General features: G+C 51.0%; 2 protein-coding genes across 4 annotated transcripts; both read left to right on the top strand.

The window, feature by feature from the left end:
* Positions 1-327: 327 nt before the first annotated feature.
* On the top strand, positions 328-9,132 carry A4GNT (alpha-1,4-N-acetylglucosaminyltransferase). 2 transcript variants are annotated; one of them, XM_068692230.1, is made up of 4 exons: positions 328-1,401; positions 5,985-6,174; positions 6,327-6,776; positions 7,248-9,132. In XM_068692230.1, exons 2-4 carry the CDS (start codon positions 6,070-6,072, stop codon positions 7,857-7,859), a joined length of 1,167 nt encoding a protein of 388 aa, XP_068548331.1. In that variant the 5' UTR covers positions 328-1,401; positions 5,985-6,069; the 3' UTR covers positions 7,860-9,132. The 2 variants fall into 2 exon arrangements, with proteins under 2 accessions (XP_068548331.1, XP_068548332.1); XM_068692231.1 differs by lacking the exon at positions 328-1,401 and adding an exon at positions 1,613-3,651.
* Positions 9,133-9,319: 187 nt separating this feature from the next.
* DZIP1L (DAZ interacting zinc finger protein 1 like) lies at positions 9,320-20,719 on the top strand. 2 transcript variants are annotated; one of them, XM_068692228.1, is made up of 13 exons: positions 9,320-9,765; positions 12,417-12,486; positions 12,587-13,107; positions 13,577-13,661; positions 14,368-14,501; positions 14,843-15,004; positions 15,221-15,346; positions 16,640-16,670; positions 17,378-17,428; positions 17,598-17,734; positions 18,407-18,604; positions 18,783-18,912; positions 19,398-20,719. In XM_068692228.1, exons 3-13 carry the CDS (start codon positions 12,631-12,633, stop codon positions 19,535-19,537), a joined length of 1,671 nt encoding a protein of 556 aa, XP_068548329.1. In that variant the 5' UTR covers positions 9,320-9,765; positions 12,417-12,486; positions 12,587-12,630; the 3' UTR covers positions 19,538-20,719. The 2 variants fall into 2 exon arrangements, with proteins under 2 accessions (XP_068548329.1, XP_068548330.1); XM_068692229.1 differs by having other exon boundaries at positions 9,332-9,765; positions 18,407-18,599; positions 19,398-19,536.
* Positions 20,720-25,210: the final 4,491 nt, after the last annotated feature.

Raw genomic sequence — 25,210 nt, 5'->3', positions numbered from 1 at the left:
GACGTGGGAGCTCCCAGCCAAACTGTTCCTCTCTACGGAGTTCTGACAGCTGACTCTTTGGTTACCAAATCCTTGGGTTTCAAAAAGGCTGTCCAGTGCAGGAAAAAACAACAACAACAACAACAACAACAACAACAACAACAAAAAAAGAAACACCTAAAATGGTATCAGCACTTTGGGGAACTAACTGATGATGTACAAACTACTATCATGAAGGCTGACTACATTAAAGCGGAGGAAGGCTTTAATAATGCACAGGTGTTTGCAGGGCGTGATGCTATCAGGAGCTGGGGAGCTGCAAAAAGCTTAAAGTGAAATTAGGCAAAGGAAAGCAAACACCCTGCTGCAGATAGGGTGGCCGGCTTTTTAGTTGTTACTCCGGTTTTATCTCTGAAGCTGTATGGACATTGCAGGTGTTAGGGAAATGAGCATGGAAACCTTTAAGCACAAATATATTGCTTTACAATTGCTTGTAATTTGGCACAATTCAGCTCCTTGCATTCCTTTCTCTGGTAGTGTTTCCTCCATGTGTTAGTCCCTGTGGCACGGCTGCCTGCTTGCCCTTGGGGTGGAGCACAAGTGATTCTGTAGGATTAGTTGGTAAGGTTGTTCAGGACAAAGAGAAATCCCCTCAAGTTCTCTGCTGTGGACCTGATGAAGGTTTTGGGCAGGCTCCAGAGCAGAGAGCTGGGCTGTTCAGGGAGCTGGGGCATCTGGCTTTGGGGTCTTCTTCAGCTGCAGGCTGCTTGTGTGACTCTGGGGTGTGATGTTTGCCTCTCTTGGACCTACCACCAACCCATTGGGGATGCAAAAGGACCTGGGCCAGCTTCTGCCTGCGGATCCTCATTTTTCTGAGCTGTCCATGGAGCAAAGCAAAACCCGGGCTCCTCTAGAGGGCAGGGCAGGGCAGCACCAGGATTTTGGCCTTGGCCTGTATTTAATAGTGTTTTTTGTTTTTTTGTTTTTTTTGTTTTTTTTTGTGCTCCTGTGCTGGGTTGATGGGATGCAGGTGGGACCATCACAGCGGTGCCTGGTCTGTGATGCCCCAAGCAGGAGAACAGAGCATTGTCCCAGAGAGATGCTGGCACCCATGTGGGGGCCCCAGAAAGGGTGCAAAGATGTTTGACTCTGTTTGTTTGATGTATTGCTAACTGATAGATAGGATGGGGCCAATTAAGTAGATTTGGGGGGCAACGATGCTTTTTTTAGGAGACCAGAGCCCAGCCAAATGCTGGGGTTCATCAACAGAGCTGCAGGTGACAAGCAGAAGAACCCCCGAGGACAAAGTCTGACATTCCTCCCTTGAAGTGCTTCCTCAAGCTCTCCAACCAAGCTGAAATGTGAGCCCTCTTGATGCTTTCCTCCTTGTGCTGCAGGAGGAGCCTGTGCCTTTGGCATCTGGTAGGTGCTAACATCTGCAGGGGGTTGGACCAGGCAGCCTCCAGAAGTCCCTTCTGCCCTCGCCTGTTCTGCGGCTCAGTCTCTATCATTTCTTATCATTTCACTGGTGGTCGCTGCTCCCCCAGGCTATAATTTTACACTTCCCCCAGAAAATTCACCTCCTAATGATTTCCTGATGATTCCTAATGATTTCCTAATGATTTTGATGCTGGCTCAAGGGGCTGGTGGCATCTGGAGGTGATGGGGCAGCCAGGATGGGAAGGGGATGCTTTCCCACTATCTGGAAGGTACAAGATGGGCTGAGACTTGTCCAAACAGACGGCATCTGTTCCTGTGCATGCCCTGGTGTTTATGGATCAGTGCACCCTGTGTGCTCGGCAGGCACCGTGTTGAAAAGGGGTGGATGGATAGAAACCTCCACCCCCAGAAGATCTTGTGGCTGATCATTGTGTGCCATGCTATTTTCCAGCGGGACACATTGTGAAAAGATGGACCCAAGCAAGTGTTTGCCGAAGGAGAGGGTTTCTGGGGAAAGCCGAGGTGTGTCGGGGCACGGGGGCTCCTCCGACGTCACTCCCAAGGGACTTCTTTGTAATGTGAGCCCCGGCCGTGTTTTCGCCCTGGGCGCTATCTGCTGATTAAGCCCTGGGTATCTCGATACCTTTCCGTGGGACTGTTTGCTCTGCCTGGCCACAGCAGCATTAATGCTTCCACATCCTCCGTCAGCAGCCCGCAGCAGGAAGGGAGCACGCGGGAGCGCAAACAGAGCTGGGGGCAGACCCAGGGCCCTTTGCACCTGGTGAGAAGCAAATGGGCACACCCTGCCCTCTTCCACGGTGAAGTTTCAGAAGGCAGGCAGGCTTTTTGCTGCCATGAAGGGTGGACGGGATTAGCTGAGCGCTTCTTGGTGGTTTGTTAACACTAAGTTATCACTACGATGATGGAGAAAGATGTTTTCCTGTGTGGTGAGTGAGTGTTTTTCTCAAGCTTGAGTGCTTCAATGCCAGTGCTCATCTTTGCAGGGGAAAGCCCTTGGGCCACTCATCCCAAATCCTGCACCATGTGCAAGGCTGACAGCCTCCTTTGGGTGGAGGGAGCTTCCAGCCCTGCTACTACATCTGCCATGGGTCTATAGCCTCACCAAAAGGGGAAAAGGCAGCAGGAGGGATACTGCAAAGAACCTGCTGGCTGGGCATCCACATCCCAGAGGGGGCTCTGGCTTCCTTGAGAGGGCCAGCACAGGTCAGGGTTGCAGGAGGGATGTCCCAGAGGTTTCTCTGTTGGCTTTATGGCTCCATCTCTCTTGGAAATCCTGCCGACCCAGCACAGGACAGCCACTGAGAGCCAAGATGCTGTTGGTCTCCTCCCAAAGGGCTTTCTGACGTCTCTGATGAAATTCGGTAAACACAGCCACACTCACAGTGCAAATGAGCTGCGTGCATTTAAAAGCAATGAATTAAGCAATATCAAACTCCACAGCCTTTTTGCTCAGGTTTAAAGTGACCATGGCTTGGCTGACCCTCCATGTTTCCACCATAAATTAACCTGCAGTGAGGTCCAGCCCTGTGGGTGCTGGGTGTTAGGCTGCTGCTAAAGTGCTCCTTGGATTAAATAAATCCAGCCTATGCTGGCCCAGAGTTCAGGATATGGGGTGTTTTTCTGGGGATGTGTTTGCATGTGAGGCCCTGCTGAATGCTTCCAAGCAAGGCAGCAGCATCCTATGCCATTTGGGGAAAACTCTTCTTTGCTACAGGGCAAAGACCTACACAATGGTGTAAAATATATCCAGATCAGCCCTAATGGCGGATAAAGAGAAAAAGCTAAATATTCTGCAAGCAGTCTCCTTTCCAGGCGATAGGGAATAAAACAGCACCCCAAAAGGTGCAATCAGTCTGTTTTTGTGCCTGCTTGGCTCCATCCCCCATCTCCAGGACCCTTGCAGAGCAACTGGGCTGCTTCACCCTGCCTGCTCCTGCATGCCTGCACCTCTGAAAACACAGCCCAGCTCCTGCCTCAGCGTTATCTCAGTGCACCAAGAATGCAAACACCAGAGCTGGTAGAGTGCAAGCAATGAGGCTGCTCCAAGCCCTGGCAGGAGAGAAGACAGTGCAGAGGCAGCGCGGCTCCTCCGGCACAGGCAAAGGGCTCTCCACTGGCCGTGGATGCCTTCCAGCCTGCTTCAGCTTGGCTTTGCTTCCCTGAGGATTGCATGCTCTGCCATTTCTCTGCCATTTTTTTTCCAGGCAAGAGGTAAGTTTTGCTTTATCTATAAAAATGTTGGCTTGGGGAACTGGAACGTGAGCGAAAAGTGGTGCGGGAAGAAGCCTTTTTGCTTGCGTGCATTGCTGGAGGTAGGGATGGCTGCATTAATCAGTCTGCAGTCAATACAGCATATTCTTCTATAGAGTTTCTGTTTGATAGAGGTTTCCAGATGTGCCTGGTGCTAAAGCTGAAAGGAAGCTGGCTTTGAAGTGTGCACACATGCACTGACTTGATCACAGCTGCAATTTACTCGAGCACCTTCTGCAAAGACATTCACTAAACCCATGCAAGCTCAAACGCTGCCATGGGTGCAGTCAGCGTTGGGGTTATTCCCCAACAGGAGGAATAAGGACAGTCACCCTGTCAGATGGGTGCAGACCCGAACACAAATCCCAGATGTTCTGGGAGGAAAGCCCCCAAAACCCACTGCACCTCCCTGCTGCATGTGTCCCGCAGGCACCCCCGAGGAATGACCGTGCAGCACACGGCGTTCCCAGTAATCTCTTGTAGGCTCCCACCCGTCTTCATCCCGCACTTGAAATACTGCAATTGCCTGGAGAAAAGAAATATCTTTACAAGAAGGGCCATCAAGCCAGCGTGCCGTCTGCTGCAGCCAAAAAAGCAGCCCACTCAGCAGGGTAATCTATTCAATGGCTGGGATTTATTTTTAACGCTCGGCTCTGCAGTCCTTTTAACTCGAGCAGAGAAGTGAACATTTTGATAACAGCAGCCTCCAGGTCAAATGTGATGAGAATTCGTAACTCGCCACAGAGTGGGTTTTGGAAAACCAACCAAGCAAAACAATTTCCCAGAATGAGACGATGAAGATTTGCGTTTCTCTGCACAATGTTGTACACGGAGCTGATATCTGTTGGAGTGTCTGCTTATTCTCCCTCCACAATTTGCAAATAAAATGCCTTCTGGACTATTTTAAATTTGAACAGCTATTGCAACCACGGCTCTGCCAAGCTCCTCATAAAGACTCGAGACATCGGATCTTGAGGCCATCGAAGAAGAAATATTAATCCTGTAATGGGAATGTTCGGATGGTCCCGTTTCTAATCAAGGCCAAAGCCTGGGTTTTCTGCTTCAGGCAAGGAGTCTGGCATCAAGATTTTAGAAACTGCAAGGAACAGGAGGGAGCTCCAGCTCCTGGGATGCATGGGAGCAACACAGAATTAGCAGCAGGGATGGCGTAGGTCAGAACAGGGATATGCAGGGGGAAAAAAAAGCCTGTAAATCTGCCCAAGCTGAGCTTTGTGAAGGAGCTGCTAGGAGGCAAATTTTTATTTATTTATTTATTTATTTTTTCCCAAATACCTGGAAATATGTCAGAGCAGGTCTGAGAGGAATGTGGAAGGAAATTTGGTGTTGCAGCATTACTGGCTTTATCAGTGGGTTCCAGAACATGTTTCCAAAACTGTTTTCTCTCCATTCCCTCTCTGTAGGGAGGCCCTGGAGGCAGGGGCTGGGCTCCTCTGCTCAGTGCTGGTGCAAGGAGACAAAGAGGGGCGGGGGGAAGAAAATAAAAAAACAATGATTAAAGCCAATAAAAAGCAGCACCCCCTTTCCTGCAGGCTGCAAACTTTGCTGGCCTTGTCCAGAAGGTTGTCCCCACGGCCCTGCTGGTGGCTGCAGCACCAACCTGCTCCCCCCTTATGCTTCTCCCCATTGCTGTTGCAGGAGCCTGGGGCATAGTGAAAAAACTGTGTTGGCAATGGAAAACAGCAACATTTGCTATGCAGCATGGAAAGCCGCGCTGATGGGAACAGTCATTGCTTTAATATTTAATTTGATGAGATCTAGCTCTGAGAAATGGAGCAGGAGCTGCCACAGCTTCAAGCTCAGCGCTTCCAGGGGAATTTCCATGGGGTTCGCTACACTGCGGACTTATCTATATTCTGGCTGGGTGACATGGTAATGCATCTCATTAGCTAACCGAGCACACAGAGCTGCGTTTCCTCCCGTTCCCTTTAATTAATCAGGCTTTCAATGCATTCAGGGGTCGCTCGGACACTGGTTTGTCATTCAAAGCATCTCCCTTCCACTGGACCCTGGCTCCTGGGAGCTGCTTGGTCTCTGCAGAGCAAATGTGGCTGCTCACGTGCAACCTGGTGGCATCTCAGGAGGGAATTTCCTTACACCATGAGCCTGTCAGTGCAATGCAGCTAAGGCCCAATCCTGCCTCTCACCAGCCAGAGCTCCCTGGTGCCGTATGGGCTCATGCTGCTGCAGAACCAGGAACCAGGAGCAGGGCCAGGCTGTGCATCAGCACATGGGAGGTGTCTCACCTAGAACCTGTTCCTTCTTTGCCCTTTCAGGTGGGTCCCATTGGCCCCAAACCATCTCCGGGACTGAGGTCCAGCCTGCAGCAGAGCCATCTCCTGCCTTCAGAAGTCCTGTTGCATGCTTCAGACAATTTGGGTGTCTTCATCCAGGAGCTGGGATTCCAGGAAGCCTGATGGCCAACAAGCAAGCTGGAAATGTGGATTTGTCAGAACTATAATCCAGGTACCACCTAGCTTTCTGCGTGTGCAAAGCCACACACTTTGTCCTTATACCTGCCTCTCCCCCTGCAGCCTCCATCCCTGCTAGTCTTTCCTGCCAGTCCTGCTAAGCCATAGCACTGACATGTATTTCTGCTTCTCCTTGTCTCTCCTTAGCATACATGTCCGAGGCACAACCCCAGAGGCCAAAGGAAAGCAAGAATGTTGAAGAAGATCCACATATGCCTCTGCTTCTTCTTTGTCTCGGGCATTTTGTACGAGATCTCCTTGCTGTCCGGCTGCTTCTTCTCCTGTATGCCTATGCCCAAGCACTTCCTGACACCTGAGCAGGTCTTGAACCTGGGAAAAAGCATCATCTTCCTGGAGACAACGGAGCGCCTGGAGCCTCCCCCGCTGGTCTCCTGCTCTGTGGAGTCTGCTGCCAGGATTTATCAGGACCGGCCCGTCATCCTCTTCATGAAGGGGCTCACGAACGACACGGTGTTGGACTCAAACTCCAGCTATGCAGCCTTCTCGCTTTTATCTTCTATGAAGAATGTCTTCCTTTTCCCTCTCCAGATGGAAACCATCTTCCAGGAGACCCCCCTGCTGCAGTGGTACAACGAGGTGAGAGTTGGGATGAGGGGAAAAACAGGGAATAAATTATAGATGGGGGATCCTCAGGACAAGGCTCAAAATGAATGGAGAGTGGGCCTGGCTACGTGAAACCAGTCACTTTTATTTTTCTGGTTCAGAATAGGTTTATTTTTGCCATGTTTTGCAATGTAGTCATCTATCTGTTTATCGAACACATTATCAGCATTTTCCCACTATCTGGAGAATCAGATTTTTTGGCAAATGAAATGTTGGTAAAAATAGATTGCATACGTGTTTTGATAAAACAGAGCTTAATAGTCTTGCTCAACAGAAGCTAACCAGGCGTGTTGCACGAGTCATCTGAGCACTTGTGAACGCTGCCATGCTGGCAGAGCACCACCTTTTGTGGTGTAGGAATAGTTTCATGGTGCTGTTTGGTGCCCGATGGGGGATGTGGTTGTTCTCTGCTAGAATCATGGTCTCGCCTCTCCAACTCTGCAGGTAGACCCGGAGGAGGAGAAGAATTGGGTCCACGTCAGCTCTGATGCCAGCAGACTGGCTCTCATTTGGAAGTACGGGGGCATCTACATGGACACGGATGTCATCTCCATCAGGCCCATCCCCGAGGGGAGCTTCTTGGCAGCACAGAAGTCACGGTTCTCCAGCAACGGGATCTTTGGCTTCCCTGCCCGCCACAAATTTATTTGGGACTGCATGGAGAACTTTGTTCTCAAGTACAATGGGAACATCTGGGGGAACCAGGGCCCCTTCTTAATGACAAGGATGCTCAAAACCATCTGCAATCTCACCGATTTTGAAGGCATTGAGGACCACAGCTGCCAGAACATCTCCTTCCTAAACCCACAGCGTTTCTACCCCATCCCGTACCCAGCCTGGGGCCGGTATTATGACGTATGGGACAAAAACCCCGATTTCAACCACTCCTACGCGCTGCACTTGTGGAACTTCATGAACCGCAACCGGAAAGCTGTGGTCGCTGGCAGCAACTCGCTGGCCGAAAAACTGTACAAAACCTACTGCCCCACCACGTACGAGGACCTGATCAAAAACGCGGAGCTGAGGGATTTACCGAGCTATGAGGACTCTGTGTGACATGTGGTGAGAAGAAGGGGAGTGATCCTTCCAGACTTCCCTTGTCCAATGGCCAAAACACGGTCACCGCCGGTGGCAGCAGCTGGGCTCTGCTGGAGAGAGACCTTTTCATAACCACTGTCCCTGCTCCCCCGGACACTAAGGAGCATACGCAGAATGGTGGTGGTTATCCATGGGATGTAGCCTCCACTGACATACGGACAGCTTTGCACGAGTGGTTTAGGAAATTAGGTTCTGTTTCCTCATAGGCACTCAGAAACCAAACCTTACTTAGTCAAAGGGATGTTTGGGCCTTTCTGGTGAGCTTTCTTCAAGGGGAAAGTTCCTGAAGAGTTGTGTTGGCCTCCTGGGAGGGATTTCAAATGCCCCTCTTGACATTACTGGCAGCTACGAGTCTGAGGAGTTGCAGGCAGAACAGGCCTTGGACTGGGATGAGGGCTCTGAGCAAGTGTAGAGCGAGTGTATAGCAGAGGATGGACAACAGTCATTACTGATGAAAAGTAGCCCAAACTACTGTCTTCATTAATCTGTGTCTTTTCTCACATGAACTTTATACCCTACGTTTTCGAGAGGGACCTATCACTGCAAGTGAAAATAAAATGGGTAGTAAACCACCACTCCTCTGAGCTTGCTTTCGCCTGGAAAAGCCCTCCTCTTTTTAAGGAAGTTTGCAGTCCTGCACCTCTACTTTACCTCCTTTCAGGAAGGGGCTGCCCTTGCCCAGCCCTGGGGGCAGTTCTGGCCACAAGGTGTTGTCTCCTGAAGGGTAGGTGCTGGGGCACCAAGAACTGATGGCACCAGCCTGCGGGGACTCCCAGGTCCCATTGAAATCAATGGATTTCAGTTGCCCTGAAAACGGGGCACAGCAGCTCCAGAAAAGCCCTTTCTGGAGGTTTTGGTCACCCATCTCCAGACGTGCCACCTATTTTGCTTTCTCTCCGTTCTGTAAGATTTTGCAGTGCCTGTTGCATTTGTCCCGTTCTGTCTTGCTGGCCTCCTGCATACCCTGGAGGTGCTTCCTTCAGGATTTGCTATTGCTGAGAGACAGGATTCCCATGGGCCACGTCTCCCCACCAGCCTCTCTGAATGCTCTCCATGCAGCTCCATTTTTAGGGCCACTGTGAAAAAGAAAGGGCCCATTTAATCCTAACAGGCTTCCCAGTGACATTTCTTTTCCTGCAAGAAAGCCATGCATCCCCTTGCATTTACTCCCTCCCCTCCCCGAGGTAAAGCAAATCCACCTAACACCACCATGAAAAGCCCAGCTTGCAAATCTCTTCTGCGTCTGTCTGAGCAGCTGTTTTTAGGCTGGGAGCAGAAAGGCGGGGGCGGGTGGCTTGCCCGTCATCGAATGTTTGCCATCTGTACAATGCTATCTTCTGTAAACACAGCAGCTAATGAGCGCGCTGCAATCTGCACGCTGCGATGGCAGCCGGATTAATCGGGAGGAGAAAGCCCTCTGCGCACGTGGGCTTTATGCAGTCAGGTGCCGGGTTTGGGTCTCACTCCAACCCCACGGATCGAGCCCCATCCATCCTTATGAAGCGCTGAAGTCAATCAGTGTAAGGGCAGAAGGCACAAGCCAAGCTGGGGGTTGTCAGAGCACCAGCATGGCACGGGGGGGATATTTTGCCTTTTCCTTCCCCAGTGTGAAACTCTCATGGCTCAGCCCAAGGCCATGGGTTTTATGCTTCAGTGCTGCCCACGGAGGCTGGTTTTGCCCAGCTATGGCAGCGGGAGCTGCTTTTTCTCCGTGCTTTTGAGTTTCACGGGCTGGGGGAAGTCTGGGAGGAGTGTAGGGTTACAGCACGGGAAGTCCTCCCTGCTCTGCAGGGCTGTGCACAGCCCCTCACTGCCCCGTCCCGTCCCTGTCCCAGCTCCTCACTTCCTCTGTCTCTAGCAACAAGTGAGTATTTGCTTTTTTTTTTTTGCTTTTTTTTTTTTTTTGCTTTTTCTCTTTTTTCCTTTTCCTGCCCCCACTCCTCAAGCTGTGGAGGGGAGGGAGGGACGGTGCTGGGGGATGTGCTTAGGCTTGAGCTGCTCAGGCTCTCGTAGTACGTTAGCTCATGCGAAAAACATTTCTGAGGCTCCTCTGGGCTGAGTTTTGGCGAGAAGAGAGGCTGACGAAGGGAGGGAGGTGAATGCTGCTTGCAGGCAGGGCCCGGGGAGCTGCTTGTGGGCAGGGTCTGGGTCTCCTGACCCCTCTGCTCCGTGGTCAGTGCTGCTCCACCAGCTCCTTGGTGGAGCTGGTTTGTGCACAGAGGAGTGGGAATTGGGCAGGTGAACACCTCTGACTAAGCTCAGCTGGATGGTCCTCACTGCTGCCTCTGTGACGGACCCTCATCCCTCATGGCCGGTGTCTACAGCACCCAGCAAGCAAAATCTGAGTCCCAGTGAATCAATGTTTCCCTGGTGGGCCCGGAGGGTGGCTTCTACCAGCAGCCATCGCATCTGCTGATGCTGCACTGCATTGCACAGCAGAAGGCAAAGTGCTTTTACACCGGCTGGGGACATACCCAAGGCAAATTCGAGCAAGAACTGAGGAGAAGGAATAAACCTGGAGAGCTGGGTTCCTGCCTTGCCTGCTGCAGTGGTTTCAGTGCACCCCAAAGCTCTGCTTGCACCAGTTGTGACAAGCGTGTGGCATTTTCCAGGAAATGCAGGGGAAGCCCACCAGGCTCTGGCACCCATGGGCATGCCCGAAGCAGGTGATGGGGCAACCTCAGCCACGCTGCTAAGCAGCAGGGCCAGGATAAACACTGCTGGCTTTGGTGCGTGAAGGCCTCGTTAATATTAACAAGGTTGTGCAACACAGCCTGCCTCCCAGGGCGTGTGGGAGATTGCTAGGGGGTTTTAATTAGCGTCACGAAGAACAGGGAGACGCCTGAGAGGGAGGGGACTGGGGTTGCTGCTGTCTCCTTTCCGCTTCCAGACCCCGTTTCCAGGCATTTCTCATAAACTCAGCCTCGTTTAGGCGTGGTTGGTTCGCAGCCCAGAGCCTCACCTGCAGCAGCCACGTGCTGTTCCCCAGCAGATCTACGCAGTTTGTGGCCGTGAGTCAGGGCTATATTTAGACCTATATATACATATGGGTGTACATATCTACACAAGCACTGTGTCTGATGCAATGAATTGGGTTGTCTGACACTTGAGTGCTGCTAATAGCATATATATATATATATATATATATATATATATATATATATATATATATATATATATACATGTATATATAACAGCAGTAATAATGCTAGTGATCTTTACTGGCCATACAAGCCTGGGAGGGAAGGGGCTTGCTGACGTGGTGATTTTAGGTGCACATCAAAGAAGATAAAGCCTAAAGGAAGCCTGTGGTTATCTTCATGTCACGCTGATGTGCAGGCCCTCCTGAAGGCTTTCTAGCACAGCTGACCAAGGGGAGGCAGCGACATGAACAGGCTCATGCAGGGCAGAGGAACAAGAGGGGACTTTGCAGAGCTTGCAGTGGGTTTGAACATGCTGAGCTGGACTGAGAGCAAACAAGTCTTGCAAGGAATAGGGGAAAAAAATGATCAAAAAATGATGATCTTATCCCAGGATACATGCAGGCACCGCAGAAGGCTTCCTGGCTGGGTTTTCCAACTGGAAAGCCCCATGCAAGGTGCTCAGCTTGAAAGCGCCTTGCTCATGCTCCGTCCTGCCTGTGCCACCGTCACTGTACGTGCCTGCTGAGACCAAGCCCTGAGGAAAAGCACAGGGTCTGGAGCATCCCACTTGCACTTCTGGGGACTGAAATCATGGCCAAAAAAAAAGCTGTAATGCTAACCATTGCCCCATCTGAGTTAGCAGAGGAGACCACAGCAAAGCCCACATTTATTCGGCATCTCCCTGGGATGCCAGACCCAGCGTGTCCCCGTCACACGAGTGCAGAAGCGGGGCCAGGAGTGGCGACACAGCTGCACGCAGCACACCCAGCAATGCCCTGCCCCACATCCTGCCCAAAATTAAGGTGAGTGGCCCCCAGCAAAGAGCGAGGATTAAAAACGAGGCGTCCTCGAGATGGCCAGAGGGTGGCCTGCAGTATGTGGGGCAGCTGCAGACACAAACTCATAGCACAAAATGTTGCAGCTTGGTTGAATTTGTAAATGTTTCGCAGCAGTTTGCCTGTGCTCAGACAAGAAACCCTAGTTAGAGTCTAGGAACTGCATAGGGCAATTTCACAGGTTTAAAGCTATATGTTTTAAATATAATTACTTAATTATTGCTTAGGATGCAGCTAGGAAAATGGGTGAACAGTGCTTCTGGAAATGATCTAGGTCAGAGCAAGATAACGCAGAGGGAAGCAGCGCTGTGATTTTTGTGTGACCAGTGTTTACCACGTACTGCTTGAAAACAGGCTGTTTTCCTAAAATGTGTAAGTCAAGGAGGTTGGGTAAAGGGGGTTACAAATTCGTTCGCAACACTTTATTTTAAAGAGTGGCAATGTGACGGTTTTAGAAAACTTTCCTTTACCAAAAGCAGATGGTAGATAAACTGGAAGTTTGTTTTTTTTTTTCTTTTTTTTCTTTTTTTTTTCAGAGCTTGGCAAAAGCAGTAGATAGCAGCTGCGGAGAGGAAGAGAAGAAGAAGGTTTTGTGCTTGCTCCCAGGTATTATGAGCGCTGACCTGCTCCCCACCATGGTAGGGCATCCAGTAGAGCTGGAGGGCAGCGGCGTGGCCAACCTTAACACATCCCTTCTCCCTCCCAGCCCTTTTCCACAGGCATTTCCAGCCCGTGTATGGGACCGTAGGGATGCTGGGCACGGTCCCAGGGTTCACCAGCCCAACCCACGTCCCCTGCTTCCACTTCCAGCCCCGCCGGGCCGGCGTGGACTGGCGTCGCTTCAGCGCCGTGGACGTGGAGCGGGTGGCCCGGGAGGTGGACGTGGCCACGCTCCAGGAGCACATCGCCAGTGTCACCTTCTGCAACCTGGATGGGGAGCAGTGCCCCCACTGTGGGCAGCCGGCGGACCCCGTGCTGCTGAAGGTGCTCAGGATGGCCCAGCTGAGCATCGAGTACCTGCTGCACTGTCAGGAGCACCTGGGGAACAGCCTGGCCACACACACCCAGCGCCTCCAAGCCACCCGCGCCGAGCTGGCCCGAGCCCAGGACCTGGTGTCGGAGCAGGCAGCGCAGCTCCGGGGAGCCAAGGAGGAGAACAGGAGGTGGAAGAAGCTGATGGCCACCCAGCAGCTCCTCCTGCAAGCCGGCCCCAGCAGTTACTGCAAGGTGCGTGGTGGAAAGGTGCAGAGCGCGTCCCCTGTGTGATGCTCTTTGCTGCATCCCGGTGCTGGCTTGTTGCCTCTGTGGAGACTGCAAAGTCCTTGTCAGCCCAGGGGCTCCCTTTTTGGTGGACACGCAGGGGCAGGGGGTGATAGCTCCATGGGCTGCAGGAGAGGATGCTAGAAAGGGATGACTGGGGAGATCTTATGCAATCCGTGTGTCCTGGGGGATATCTCGTGCCAGGGAGACTTGGAAATCCTCCAGCCCACTGGGGGGTTTCTGGAGGCTCCTGGTTTCGGTGGTGGTTTTGATTGTTATTTTGCTGCTGAGGCTTTTCCAGCCTTTCAGCAGAGAGACTGCCAGCCGTGCCTTTGCGTGCACATCTTCTCCCTCACCAAATCAACCCGCTTGCTTACTCCTGGAGGTCAGAAGACCCCAGACCAGGTGGTTCAGGTGACTCTCTCCCCCTCCCCAGTGCCACCTCTGTGACAAAGCCTTCCTGAGCGATGTCTTCCTGCGAGCCCACGTGCAGCGCCGGCACGCGGAGGACACCGAGGCAGGTGAGCACTGGGATGGTTTCCCTGCGCTTTCCTACGACTTCTCATTTCTTCTCTGTTCCTGTGAATATTTGTAAATGTTTTCTGCTCGCTGCCACTCCCTGAAGCACGGGCAGGGTGTGTGGTCAGACACAAGACTGCAGGCACCCTTACAGCCCATCTCTGCACCTCAGGCTCCCCGAGGACCTTCCCTACCCGTGGGGATGGAGCCACAGTGGGGAGTCTGGGAGAGTGTTTTGCGTGAGTGGCAGAGGGATTCACCTTTTTTGCTCCTTTTGGCAAGGAATTGATGCTCTTGGACTTCGCAGATCAAAACTCTTTTTCTCTTTGCTGGCAGGTTGAAACCCCAGCCCAGAGCTGATGCAACACAACGGGTTTGTCTTTGCTCTGAGGCGCCTTCCTGGGTGCAGCCCAAGACGTCCAAGCAGGGCACTTCAGCTGCTGCAGACAGCCAGCCCAGCTGCTCCTCTAGCCTCTAATCTCTCCAAGTTTATCAAAAAAATAAATAAATCAGAGGCCACTTTTCTCATGTTTTTTTCCTGCAGCTGAGCCAGCTCCTTCTGCAGCCTGACACCCTGCGGCGAGTTTGCTCGGTGCTTTGTTGGGGTGTTGCTGGGTGTTTCTGGGTGTTTCTGTCACCTCTCCAAAGCAAAATCCCAGTAGGATCTGGCAGATCGCACCCTTGCTCACGGTGCCTCTGTTTCCCCAGGCTTTGCAGAAAGGCAGAAGATGAAGCGGGTGGAGCAAATGGAGCAGGAGGTTGAGGAGCTGAAGGAGAAGCTGCGTGAGACGCAGCAGCAGCTGGCAGTGGAGAGGGAGGCAGAGAAGCTGCACAGGGAAAAGGTATGGAAAAAGAGGGAGAAGCAATGAAATACGGGACATTTTTAAGCATAGGTGAAAAAGGCACTGAAAAACATCATACGGTGGGGCTTGTGTCTATTTATGTGGAAAATTTGCCCCAGAAGGTTCCTGTGGGAAATGTGAAGTGGGGGTAAATGTGGCACTTGTGTAAGTGTGCCTGCCTGAGGCTGTGCTGCCTCGTCCTCCCGTTGTGTGCAGCGTGGGGAGCCCCAGGAGCATCGCTGCTCACGTGGCTGGTCCAGGGCAGAAGCCCCAGCCCTTGCCCAACCTGGGCGCTCTGCTCCTCAGCCAGGACATCTGCTCCAGTTTTTTGTCCTCTTTAGGAAACAGAGAGAGCTCACCAGCGAGAAGAGGAGAGCAGGAGAGATTTGGAAAGGTGGAAAGAGGAGGAGAGGATGAAACTGCGTGCAGAGATGGATGGCCTGAAGCAGCTCTTCCTTGGGGAACTGAAGGACATTGCCAGCAGGAGCAGTGCAATGGAAGGGGTGAGCCAAAGGGACAGCAAGGGGACATCTGAGCTTGCTGCCTTGCATGATCCAGGTGGCCTTGCAGGTTCACAGCCTGAAGAGTCACCCATTTTCCTGGGGCATGCGTGCACTTTGGATTTGGGGGCAACAACTGGCTGAGGTGGGACTCCCTGGGAGGAACAAAGAGCCTCCTGAGACCCCCCTGGGACAAGCTGCTCCTTCTCCACGCTGCAGAAACTGCAGGAGCTGCAGGCCAGAGAGGCAGTGGTGTCCAGCCTGGGGACCCTGCAGGACGATGACTCTGAGGAGATGCGGTGGCAGACACCAAGCTGGACAGAACAGGAGAGGACAGCTGTGCAGGTGAGCAGTGGGGTGCCTGTGTCCTCACCCCTGCCATGCATCCCAGGAGGTGTGCTGGATGGAGATGGACCCATGCACCTCTATGTGCATCTGCTCCCCGCATGTGTGGTCTCAGCTCAGTTTCTGGTAGCAATGAGCCCAGAAATGGGACCTGGAGGGCACCAAGGACACACCAAGGTGCCAGGTCAGCCCTGGAAAACCCTTCTTCACTGGAGCACTGTGGCAGCTCACTGCATGGAAAAGCATTTAAAGTAGCAAATGGACAGAAGAGATTTCTTTCCCCGTGCATCAGCTGCCTTCTCACTCTCTAAAAACATCTGAACAAGGCCTTGGCACGCACAGCGCCTCTCAGTGTTGAGTGGGTTGGGACAGGCACAGCTGCTGTGGTGGCAGGCGTCCTTCAGAACCCAAAGAAATGGGATTTTGCCATGCAGTAATGCATTTGGGTGCCCCTGCCTATGAGGACCCCACAGCCCAAGGAGGGACACGTGGGTGTGTTTAATTTGGCAGAGGACATAGGGGAGGCAGGCACTGAAGGACCTGCAGAGGGAGCACCCAGACATCCTTGACACCTTGCCCAGGTGCCAAAGCACCTCACTCAGGAAAAGCCTTTGTGGTTTCTCTCCATCTCAGCTTCAAATAACAGAGATACAGGTCTTGTCAGAAAAGCTGGGGGAGACCCTCTTTGCAGGTCAGCTTAGTGCCTCCTGATAATGGGAAAGAACGGATCTGCACACCTGCAGTGACAGTAGCTGGATTTCAAAGCCCAGGTCAAGAGAATACAGTTATTTTATTATAAAGGGGAAAGACTATATGAAATGCAACAACCAAAGTTATCACAGCTGATGAGAAGACATAGGCTTGCCACCAGCAGATTTTGAAGTTGGCCATAGGTCTTCTGTAAGGCCAGTGATGCCCTTTGGGGGACACCTCCCTGGGGATGCCAGGACGACCCGATTGGACTCACATGTCTGTTGGCTTGTAGATCACCAGAACGGCTTGCGTTACAATTTGGAGCATCTTCTGCTCATTATCTGATCTGTGAATAGCACAGAGGTACAACAGCCTGGCACCTGCTGTGCGGTGGTTGTACCATGGAGGAGTATGCCCTGGCGGGTATGGTCTGCTTAGCTAAAAGCATTTTGGGGTGTATGTGTCCAGTTTAGGCTCCTGCTGTTTTCTGCTCCTTTTGTGGTGCATTTAATAGTAATACTCCCCAGGGAGAGGAAAAGTCACCCAAAATTGTTGACGAAGAAATGACCTTTGAGTGATGCACAGTCTGTTTCTTCACAGACCAAGCTGCTGTCTGCAAACAAGCCTGAAGGTAATGATTGTTTTTTTAAGGTGAATCTGTTTGGGTCTAGATCAATTTTTCATAGCTAGGAGCCCTTCAGAGCATGCCGTCCTCTCTGTCTCCCACTACAAAAGCGTGCCATGGAGTCCTCTCTGGGGAGCTGGCTGTGTGTCCTTTACCTGAAGGCACGGAGCAGACATCCTCCAGCCTCCTGACTGCCTGCTGCAACAGCACGGAGTACAGCTCCAGAAAACCCCTGTCTCTTTGGGTCTTTTTTTTTTTTTTCCATAAAAATAAGAAGCTAGGACATGCTGTGGTTTCTTCTTTACAGCCTGGGTTTCCTATAATCAGGTGCCAGGGAGGAAAAGTGGGGATTTCCCAGCTCCCTGATGCCTGCTGTCCAGCTGCTCGTCAGAAAACAAACAAAAATAGGATTTCAGACATGGATGGCTATTAGCAAATACCCCATGGGTACATTGTCCACACCAGCCCCGAGGGATGGCAAAGGGCTGTTTGGCCACTGACATCCTCCGGCTGGTGGCCCCAGAGGGTGGTGGTGCTGCTGCTGAGCACCCCGGGCTTTCCCTCAAGGATGCTCTCCAAGGCTTGGGGCCAGACTTGGGCCATCCTTGGACCCCATGGGCACAGATGTGTCGGAGCTTTCCATACAGTGAAAAAAGGTCAGAGCTTGCTTTTGTGCTCACCTTGGCCCTCACAGGCTGTTTTCATTCCTGCAGTGACCCGGCAGGTGACCAAAATGCTGGCTGCTGAAGAATCCTCAGAAGAAGGTGGGCACCGGGGGTGAGACCATCTCTGTCCTGGCAACACCAGGACGAAGCTGGCATTTAGCTTTTGGGGTGTTGCACAGTGAGGGTGAGGGGCACCTCAAAGGGGACCAGGGACCAGCTGGCTCCTCAGGGCACAGCCGGTGCCTTACTGCTCCCACCTTCACTGCAGGCGGGGAGGAGGATGCCCTGGGTGGGAGGCGGAGGCTGCTGGAAGCCCTGCGGAGAAACCCAAACCTCCTGAAGAAGTTTCGGCCCATCCTGGAGGAAGCGCTGGAGGAAAAGCTGGAGAGCATGGGCGTCAAGAGGGTAAGTCTGACCTTTTGCTGCTGGCACTTCCAGCCCTGAGCTAGTGCAGGGGTGCAAGGAGTGCTGCGAACAGATTAGTTATTTTGGAGCAACCAAAACACTTGCAGGGAGTGAAACAGCCCATGCCTGGAGCAGTCACGGACTGAGAGGCAAACGGGAAGGTGGAGGCAGAAAGCACATGGTAGCGCAGGGAATAAACCGCCTCTGAGGTTGGTTATTAATAAATATCCAGCAGCTCTTTCTCGCAAGCAGCCTTTCATATGCTAAATCACCCAGGGCTCCCTCTCTTCCAGGGAAGGAGGGTGTGTGAGGGCACAGCAGCCTCTGTCACGGGGATTTCGAGAGGACTTTCACTGGTCCTTTTCATGCCAAGCATATTAAACAGGACCTCATGAATCTCGCCGAGCTCCCGGCAATGCAACACCACCACCTAGCACCTTGCCGAGCTGGTGCAACAGCAACCAGTGGCTGAAGCCTCATCATTGGACTGATGAGAACATTGCACTGGGGAAACAAGGGGCTGGGGAAATGATGGGCTGGTACCACCCTTGGGGTTTGGGCAGGTCTTGGGATCGAGCTAGGAGGATACTCATGAGATATGGGCAGTGCTGTTGATGGCTCGTGTCACCACCCGGTGCTGTGGAAGGACAGCTTGGCCACCCTTTTCTTTAGGTCATGACGGGGATCTCCACTCAGACCTACCAGCACCTCCGGGCTGTGGTCAGGCTTCAGCAGCAGCAGAGGGCTGTGAAATTTCCCGGTCTCCTCCACCTAAGGAGCGAGCTGATCCAAGCGGTGAAGAGGAAAGTCAAGCAACGCAAGAAGCCTGGCATTGCTGCCCCTCGACAGCTCTCCATCATCCCAGGTGAGGTGACCTGTCCCTAGAGAGCAGCCGTGGGGACCTGTGGCCACCTGCTGATGGCTGTGGGATGCTGTTCCCTTAGGCAGCAGGGCAGCCCTTGGGCAGCTGGCAGCTGCATCCCTTCTTGTGGAGCTGTGCCAGTGCCAGGCCCCCATTTCTGTGATTCACCTGCTGTGCCCCTTGCAGGGACAGCCGTGTCCACAAGGGAGAAGCCCGTGGAGAGACGCCTGGTTGCGACCACACGGAGACCAGCTGGTGGGGTCAGCTCCTCCCAGCCCTGAGCTCAACATCTCCCAGAGCCACCGGGAAACTCCAGGTATCTCATGTGAATGGTCCCAGGGATGGTCTTGGATGTCATTTCCAGGAAAATAAGGTTTTGTATCCATCAGCAGTGCCACAAGGTCGTCCCTTTGCAAGGAGCTCAAACTTAGAGCAGGCCACTAGTCCCTTCCCCAGGCAGAGACGAGCATCCTTCCCTTCTTCTTTGTTCATTTGTCCTCTTTGGGGGAAATTAAAACAGTGTTCATGCAACTGGTATCAAAACACTAAGTGTTAGAGAGTCAGATTAAGAAAAGGTCTCTGGAAAAAATCCCAAAATAATTGGAGTGATGTAATGGTGAAATTATTAAATTACTGAATATGACTTAAACATAACCTTAGTTTTGGGGGGAGAGCTGATATAATTAAAGTGTGGGCAGAGTCAGCATCATATTGCTTTTATAGAAATGGGGGGAGAAAAGAGGGGAGGGAGGGGGATTTTACCAAAGGATTTTTTTTTTATTTATTTATTTTTAATTGCAGTGAGGATGAAATTCTTGCCTTTATCTGGCAAAGTGAAAAAAAGAAGCGGAGATTCCTGGGGCACTTTGCAAGCCGTGGAAATAGAGAGAGGGTCTCCTGTGTGGTATCCTGATGCAGCTGGGTTTTGCCATCTGCTCTAATTTTGCAAATACAGGATGAGCATCCTTCCCCACTGCCCCCTTCACCCTCCCCGGGCTCAGTCTGCAGGTGACAGCAGCGACCTGGAGACCTCCTCCCCTGCCAAGCCACCAGCACCGGTGGCTGGTGACACAGGGGTGAGGGTCCCCGTTCGGCCAAGCCCTGTGCGAGGGATGCTTGGTGGTGGCAGGGAAATGACAGTCCTCTGCCAGCAGCCACTGGATGGTGCCACAAGACCAGGAACGAGCTGCAGTGCAGCATCCCACCGTGCCAGGAGCTTTCAGCAGCATCTCCCAGGCTGGGGCCACCCGCTCCCACCAGGCCCGGTGCCTGTGGCTGCTGTACCTGTTGACAAGTCCAAAGAGCAGCATGGGAGGGAGAGAAGGCAGCTCTTCTCGACCTTGTGTCCCTCTCTGCCAGCTCTCCCAGGGGTCCGAGGGAGACCCTGGCCCAAGCGCACGTGGGCAGAGGAGCAAGCCACAGCTGTGGTTTCCTTCCTCCTTCCTTCTTGAGTGGGAACTCTGACCCAAAGGACGACCCTCTGCAGCATCACCAAGTGAGATTGGCTCTGCTTATAATGCTTGTCGGCATAAATGAAGTGTGTTTTCCAAACTCACTCTGGCTTTTGTACATCTGTAGCAGGGCGTGAAGTGATCTTGATCCCTCCAGAGTACAAAATTTTTAAAAATGCAGCTTCTCAACTTCTCTGTTTTCCAATCCACTCCACCACCAGTTTAAATTTCTATCTTTGCCTGTTCCTAAGTGCAAACATTTGCACGTGCATTTTGATGCTAGGGAGCAGAAAGCCCGGCCAGGGCTGAGCAGCACAGGGTGAATTCATTTCATTCCATCAAATAGCAAAAATGCCTTCCAGATAACTGCTTGCCAACATGCAGAACACCACCACGTAATTTGTAAATCCACAGGTCCCCAGGGATGTATGCAGTCTGCTGTGTGCCTATACCCTCCCACATTGTGTGGGTCTGTAGCTACATACCTTGAAAAGGAATTGTTCATTTTAATCTTTCGACGTGAAATAAGAACTATACCTGGTTTGTGTTATTCTTTCTGTAGAATTCTGTTGCCAGATGTGTTACTTTATGGCTAATTTAACAAATGTTTTTCTTTTTAGTGAGTGGGGATCGTAAGGAGAACTGCTTTTAATAAATTGAATAAAGGAGGGATGTTTTCGTGCCATTCAGAGAGCTGCAGTTGGTGTCTCAGAAAAAAAAAATGAGCCTTTTACCTGTAAAATAGGTGGAGGTAGGAGCAAACGTTTGCTCCTGTGTAAGGGGTGATAAAGGCAATTCACACACCTCTGGGCTGTGCTGGCATGATCCAAAACTGATGAGAAAAGACATTTTCTGCCCCAAAGAGCAAACAGAAGGACCAGGACAGCCAGAAGAAGCTGTTTCACCCCTACAACGTAGCAAGCTCAGTGTCAAGGCTGTGCCTTGCCCTGCAGCTCCCTCTCCCAGCTGCTTCCCTTCCCTATGTCAGAGAATCAAAGAAATCATGCTGTGCCACCAACTGACAGCCAAACCTCAGTGTGTGCAGCTCCTGCACATGTTCACCTGCAGACAAATGCAGGAACCAGGCCTGTGTTCACTTTTCCAGCAGTTCTCGTGCCTGCTGTGCTTTCCAGCTGCTTCAATGAGCTTCAGGCACTCAACGCTGAGCCCAGATGGTGCCAGGCAGGTGGGGGGAAAAATTGCCTAAGACTGGGAAACTCCAAAAGTATCCTTGTGCTACAAGAAACAAATAAATAGATATACACAGGGACAAGGCATTTTTGTTTCGGACTAAATGTTTTGAGCCAGCACGGTCCATAGGAAATGGCTCTCCAGGTGCTACTGGCTTCAGCGGGCATAGGGGGAGAGGATGCACAGTGGGCATGGAAGAGCCATGGGTTAGCACTAGCAATGGGAGAGGATGGAGGTGTTCTTTCTCTCGTGTTATGCACTTCTTCCCCTAGGAAAAGCTGATTCTTCCCGTGCCCCTTTTTAGCGTGCTGTCCTCAATGGGCTGCAGTGGTGGGGACCTGCCGTGAGCCCTGTGCCCGGTAGCAGTGCTGCACAATCCTGCTGTGCTGTGCAATGCCAGAGCACCAGGGATGATCCCGAGCAGGCAAATCACGACAGCCAGGGGGATGTAAAACAAAACCAACTGAAACAAAGCCAACAGAAAGCGCATGGTGGCAGAGAAAGTCAGAAGTGCAAGCGGGGACTCTTGCTCGCAGCTGGATTTCAATAGGCAGACAGGTGTCCTGATAATTCCTCCGCACAAAGATGCCTTTGTAACTGCATTAAGGAAACAAATTCGGCTTCTCCCGTGGGAGAGCCAGAGCAGAACAAAAGCTGATTCCAAAATGCATTTCCCCTGCCCTGTAAAAACAAGATGTTGTAATGCCACGAAACAACTTTAACAGCGAAAGCAATGGGGAGGCTGCTGTGGGCAGAGATGCCCCATACAAACCACAACCATCCTGCATGCTGCCGCCTCCTCCAGCACCTTGAAAAGCCCCAAAATGTCTCCTCTCCCTCTCCATCCTGTGCATCTGCTCTTCAAGTCAAATCCTGCCCAGCTGTGGGCTGTGGTTTTGCCTCTCCTCCAGTGCAAGCAGCCTAGTGCTCACCCCTCTGCCCTGACCCACCAGCCCCCGGGCAGGTAGCTCCATGCCTCCCACACCCTTGAATTCCCACAGGGCTTTGTTTTCCTTCCCCTCATTTTTTTGACCTTGTCTTCAGTTTATTGCAGCCTGGGGAGTTCTGCACAGTCTTCACCAGTTCCTGTGCCTAGTTTTTCACACTAGAAGCATCCCCTTTGGCTTCATCCTCTCTGGAGTCTGTGGGTGAAGCATGTTCAAAGCCAGCAGTGCGAAGGACTAGCGGATTTAAGGAAGGAGAAACCACACAAATCAGGGATCCCCTGTGGAAACAGGTCCTTTGCACAGCCACGTCACTCTGGAGGGTCTATGAGAAAACCAAGGATGGCCTGACAAAACCAGCTGATGCATGCACAGGCAGCTTCCATATTTCAGGTACTGTGACATGGCCATGCCATTTAGGACATCCATGGGGCACACGCATGACCCCCTTCCATGTGTCAATGCAGCACAGATCCACCGAAGTTGCCTGTTGGGCCCTAGCCAGGAGCCTAATGCCATTGGAGTATAAATGCTCTTTGAAAGAATATATTTTGTGTTTTGTTTCTCTCAGTGACATCTGTCTTCATGGGATGCCATTTATTGATAATGCTCTTATAAAGCATGAATATGTGTGGGACAATTAGCAGATAATCAAACCACAGCACTAACGATCTGTGAATGCAATGCAATGCTCCCAAATAACAAAAAGCCGAAAAAAAAAAATAAAGGAAAAGAAAAACCCTATCAAATTTATTCAGCTGGAATATCTCACCCAGAGAGCTATTCTCCCATAATATTTGGTGCAAGCATGGTGTCATAAATCTTAGTGCTATTAATCCATAGACTCATTCATCTCTGTTCAGCTATATAAAAGCAGTAACCTTGTCACTATAGGAAGGAAGATTGGGCTTTTAATTGCATATAGATTTCAGGAGAGTTCTTATCTCATAGTCCAATTTGTAGCTTCAGATATGGGTCCTTGCTTCCCTTGGTCAAAGTCCATGCAAATCTGCCGTGCTCTCATAGACTTATAAATGTTGCAGAAGCTCAGAAAGAACCTATACAGAGCTCTGCTGGCAGATAATACACACAGCCTTTTCAGTGTCTGCTTTATTAGACAAGCCTATATTTAATTAGCTGCTTTGAAGCAGGACGTGCACTTTCAGAGGATGATGAAATTCATGGAAACAAAACTATTGCTGAGTGTGGGCACACACTCTCTCACATCGTCAACCACGTTTTTTGCTCCAACTCATTTCCCTTGGCTCTGCGGCTCTACCAAATGCACCCCTTGCCCCATGGTTTGTTGTCGATAAAGGCAAAATAATTGGCAGGAGGTCTTCTGTCCATCACCAGTGGCAGATGCAAGAGGAAATGAGTGATTTCTTCATGGGACCAAGAGGTCCAGAGGAGCTGGGCTCCTGTTATTTCCAGGCTTCTGAGGAGCAACAAGGAGGTTTGCTCCCCAGGTTGATTGCACCTTCAGGCAGCTTGAATATTGTTTTTGTTTGTTTGCTTGTTTGTTTTTTCCAATGTTTGCTTGTTTGTTTTTTCCAAAATTCTAAGAAATAGGATTTTTTTCAGTGTAACCCTATCATTTTTACCCAGCAGAGCTTTAGAGGAAAGCTTGGAAATGGAAATTTTACTCTCACTAAAGACCAAGAGCTTTCTCTAAGCAGATGGTTTCAGCCACAGGGCTTTCAGGAGTCAGATCAGCTTGGAAGGAGATACTTGGGTCTGGCTCCTGATACAGGGAAACACCAAGTGCTTTCTGCTGAGGAAAGGCAGCTCCATGGCTATGGGTGCTCCTTCTCCCCATGCAGTCATCCCCCTTTGCTCAATGCTCACCACTTGTGACTGTGCCCATGTAGTGGTGTGCACCACAAGACTGGGTCCGTTATGACCAACTCAGAACCAAGAGAGGAGCATCTGTAATGTCAGGTGCTGCTACATAACAGACAAGCTCATAAATAAATGATTCTTGCCTGCAGAATACGATTTTTATTTTTTTTTAACACTGCAAATTTTCAGCCAAGGTAAGGAAATGAAAACTGGTGCTGGAAGATTAGAAATCTACTGAGGGCAGGAATCAGAGGATCCAGCTCTGCTTCAGCTTTCTGCCACTCTCCATAATGCTCCTGCCCGCAATCTTGTCATCTATATGCCTGCTCCCATCTAAGTGAAACTGAGAGATAGGCAGCTCAGTGTGTTTGTCAGACTATCTGTGTTGCATAAAAATAAAATGCAACTTTCAAAAGTGTGTCCTTGTAATTTTATGTGTGCACTTTCTTCTCTTCTCTTCTCTTCTCTTCTCTTCTCTTCTCTTCTCTTCTCTTCTCTTCTCTTCTCTTCTCTTCTCTTCTCTTCTCTTCTCTTCTCTTCTCTTCTCTTCTCTTCTCTTCTCTTCTCTTCTCTTCTCTTCTCTTCTCTTCTCTTCTCTGTAGCTGTTCTAATGCAGTATTAGTGCATTATGAAATGCACTAATTATGAAGTGCACTAAATGAAAAAGTATTTCTTTTTTTTTTTTTTCCTGAGTATTCTTCTGTATTTTTCGTTACCCTGTGTACCTCTACCTAACCACCACTTAAGTGTTTCCTATCTAAATTAAACATTCCTGTGCTTTCCAGCCCCTTTCCAGTGGAAGCTGGCAGGGGTGAGAGCATACCAGCAATATTTTTTTTTTGCCTTCCTAAGAACAATGAGGTATTTAGAAGTGTTTAATTGCTCCCTTGAAAGTCAGGCAGATGCTGGGCTTACCAAAGTGGTCCCAATCCCTAAAAGCCCTGGGTACCTGCTGAGCTGCACACCTCAGCACACCCAGGGAGTTCAAGGAAAATCACTTGGTTTTCCAGCTGGGAAGACCCAGTAAATGCTTTAATCAGATGAATCTGGTTCAGGAGCAGCTACCTGCAGCTCCCCCGGCAGCTTGTCCACAGTGAGGGCAAATATTCCTACATGGGGCAAGTTTGGCTGAGCAAGAAAGCTGGCAGCTTCTGTTCAAGGCGAGGAAAGAACAAATGAAAACAAT

Source organism: Anas acuta, chromosome 9, assembly GCF_963932015.1.
Source record: "Anas acuta chromosome 9, bAnaAcu1.1, whole genome shotgun sequence".
NCBI lineage: Eukaryota > Metazoa > Chordata > Aves > Anseriformes > Anatidae > Anas > Anas acuta.
The sequence above is the reverse complement of the archived record's forward strand: the minus strand, read 5'-3'. Positions and strand labels throughout refer to the sequence as shown.

Coding starts and splice junctions, on each gene's coding strand:
- A4GNT (XM_068692230.1), top strand. CDS start 6,070: ATGCTTCAGACAATTTGGGTGTCTTCATCCAGGAGCTGGGATTCCAGG. Junction 6,175..6,326: donor TTGTCAGAACTATAATCCAG/GTACCACCTAGC, acceptor GTCTCTCCTTAG/CATACATGTCCGAGGCACAA. Junction 6,777..7,247: donor TGCTGCAGTGGTACAACGAG/GTGAGAGTTGGG, acceptor CCAACTCTGCAG/GTAGACCCGGAGGAGGAGAA.
- DZIP1L (XM_068692228.1), top strand. CDS start 12,631: ATGCTGGGCACGGTCCCAGGGTTCACCAGCCCAACCCACGTCCCCTGC. Junction 14,502..14,842: donor AGAAGCTGCACAGGGAAAAG/GTATGGAAAAAG, acceptor TGTCCTCTTTAG/GAAACAGAGAGAGCTCACCA. Junction 15,005..15,220: donor GGAGCAGTGCAATGGAAGGG/GTGAGCCAAAGG, acceptor TCCACGCTGCAG/AAACTGCAGGAGCTGCAGGC.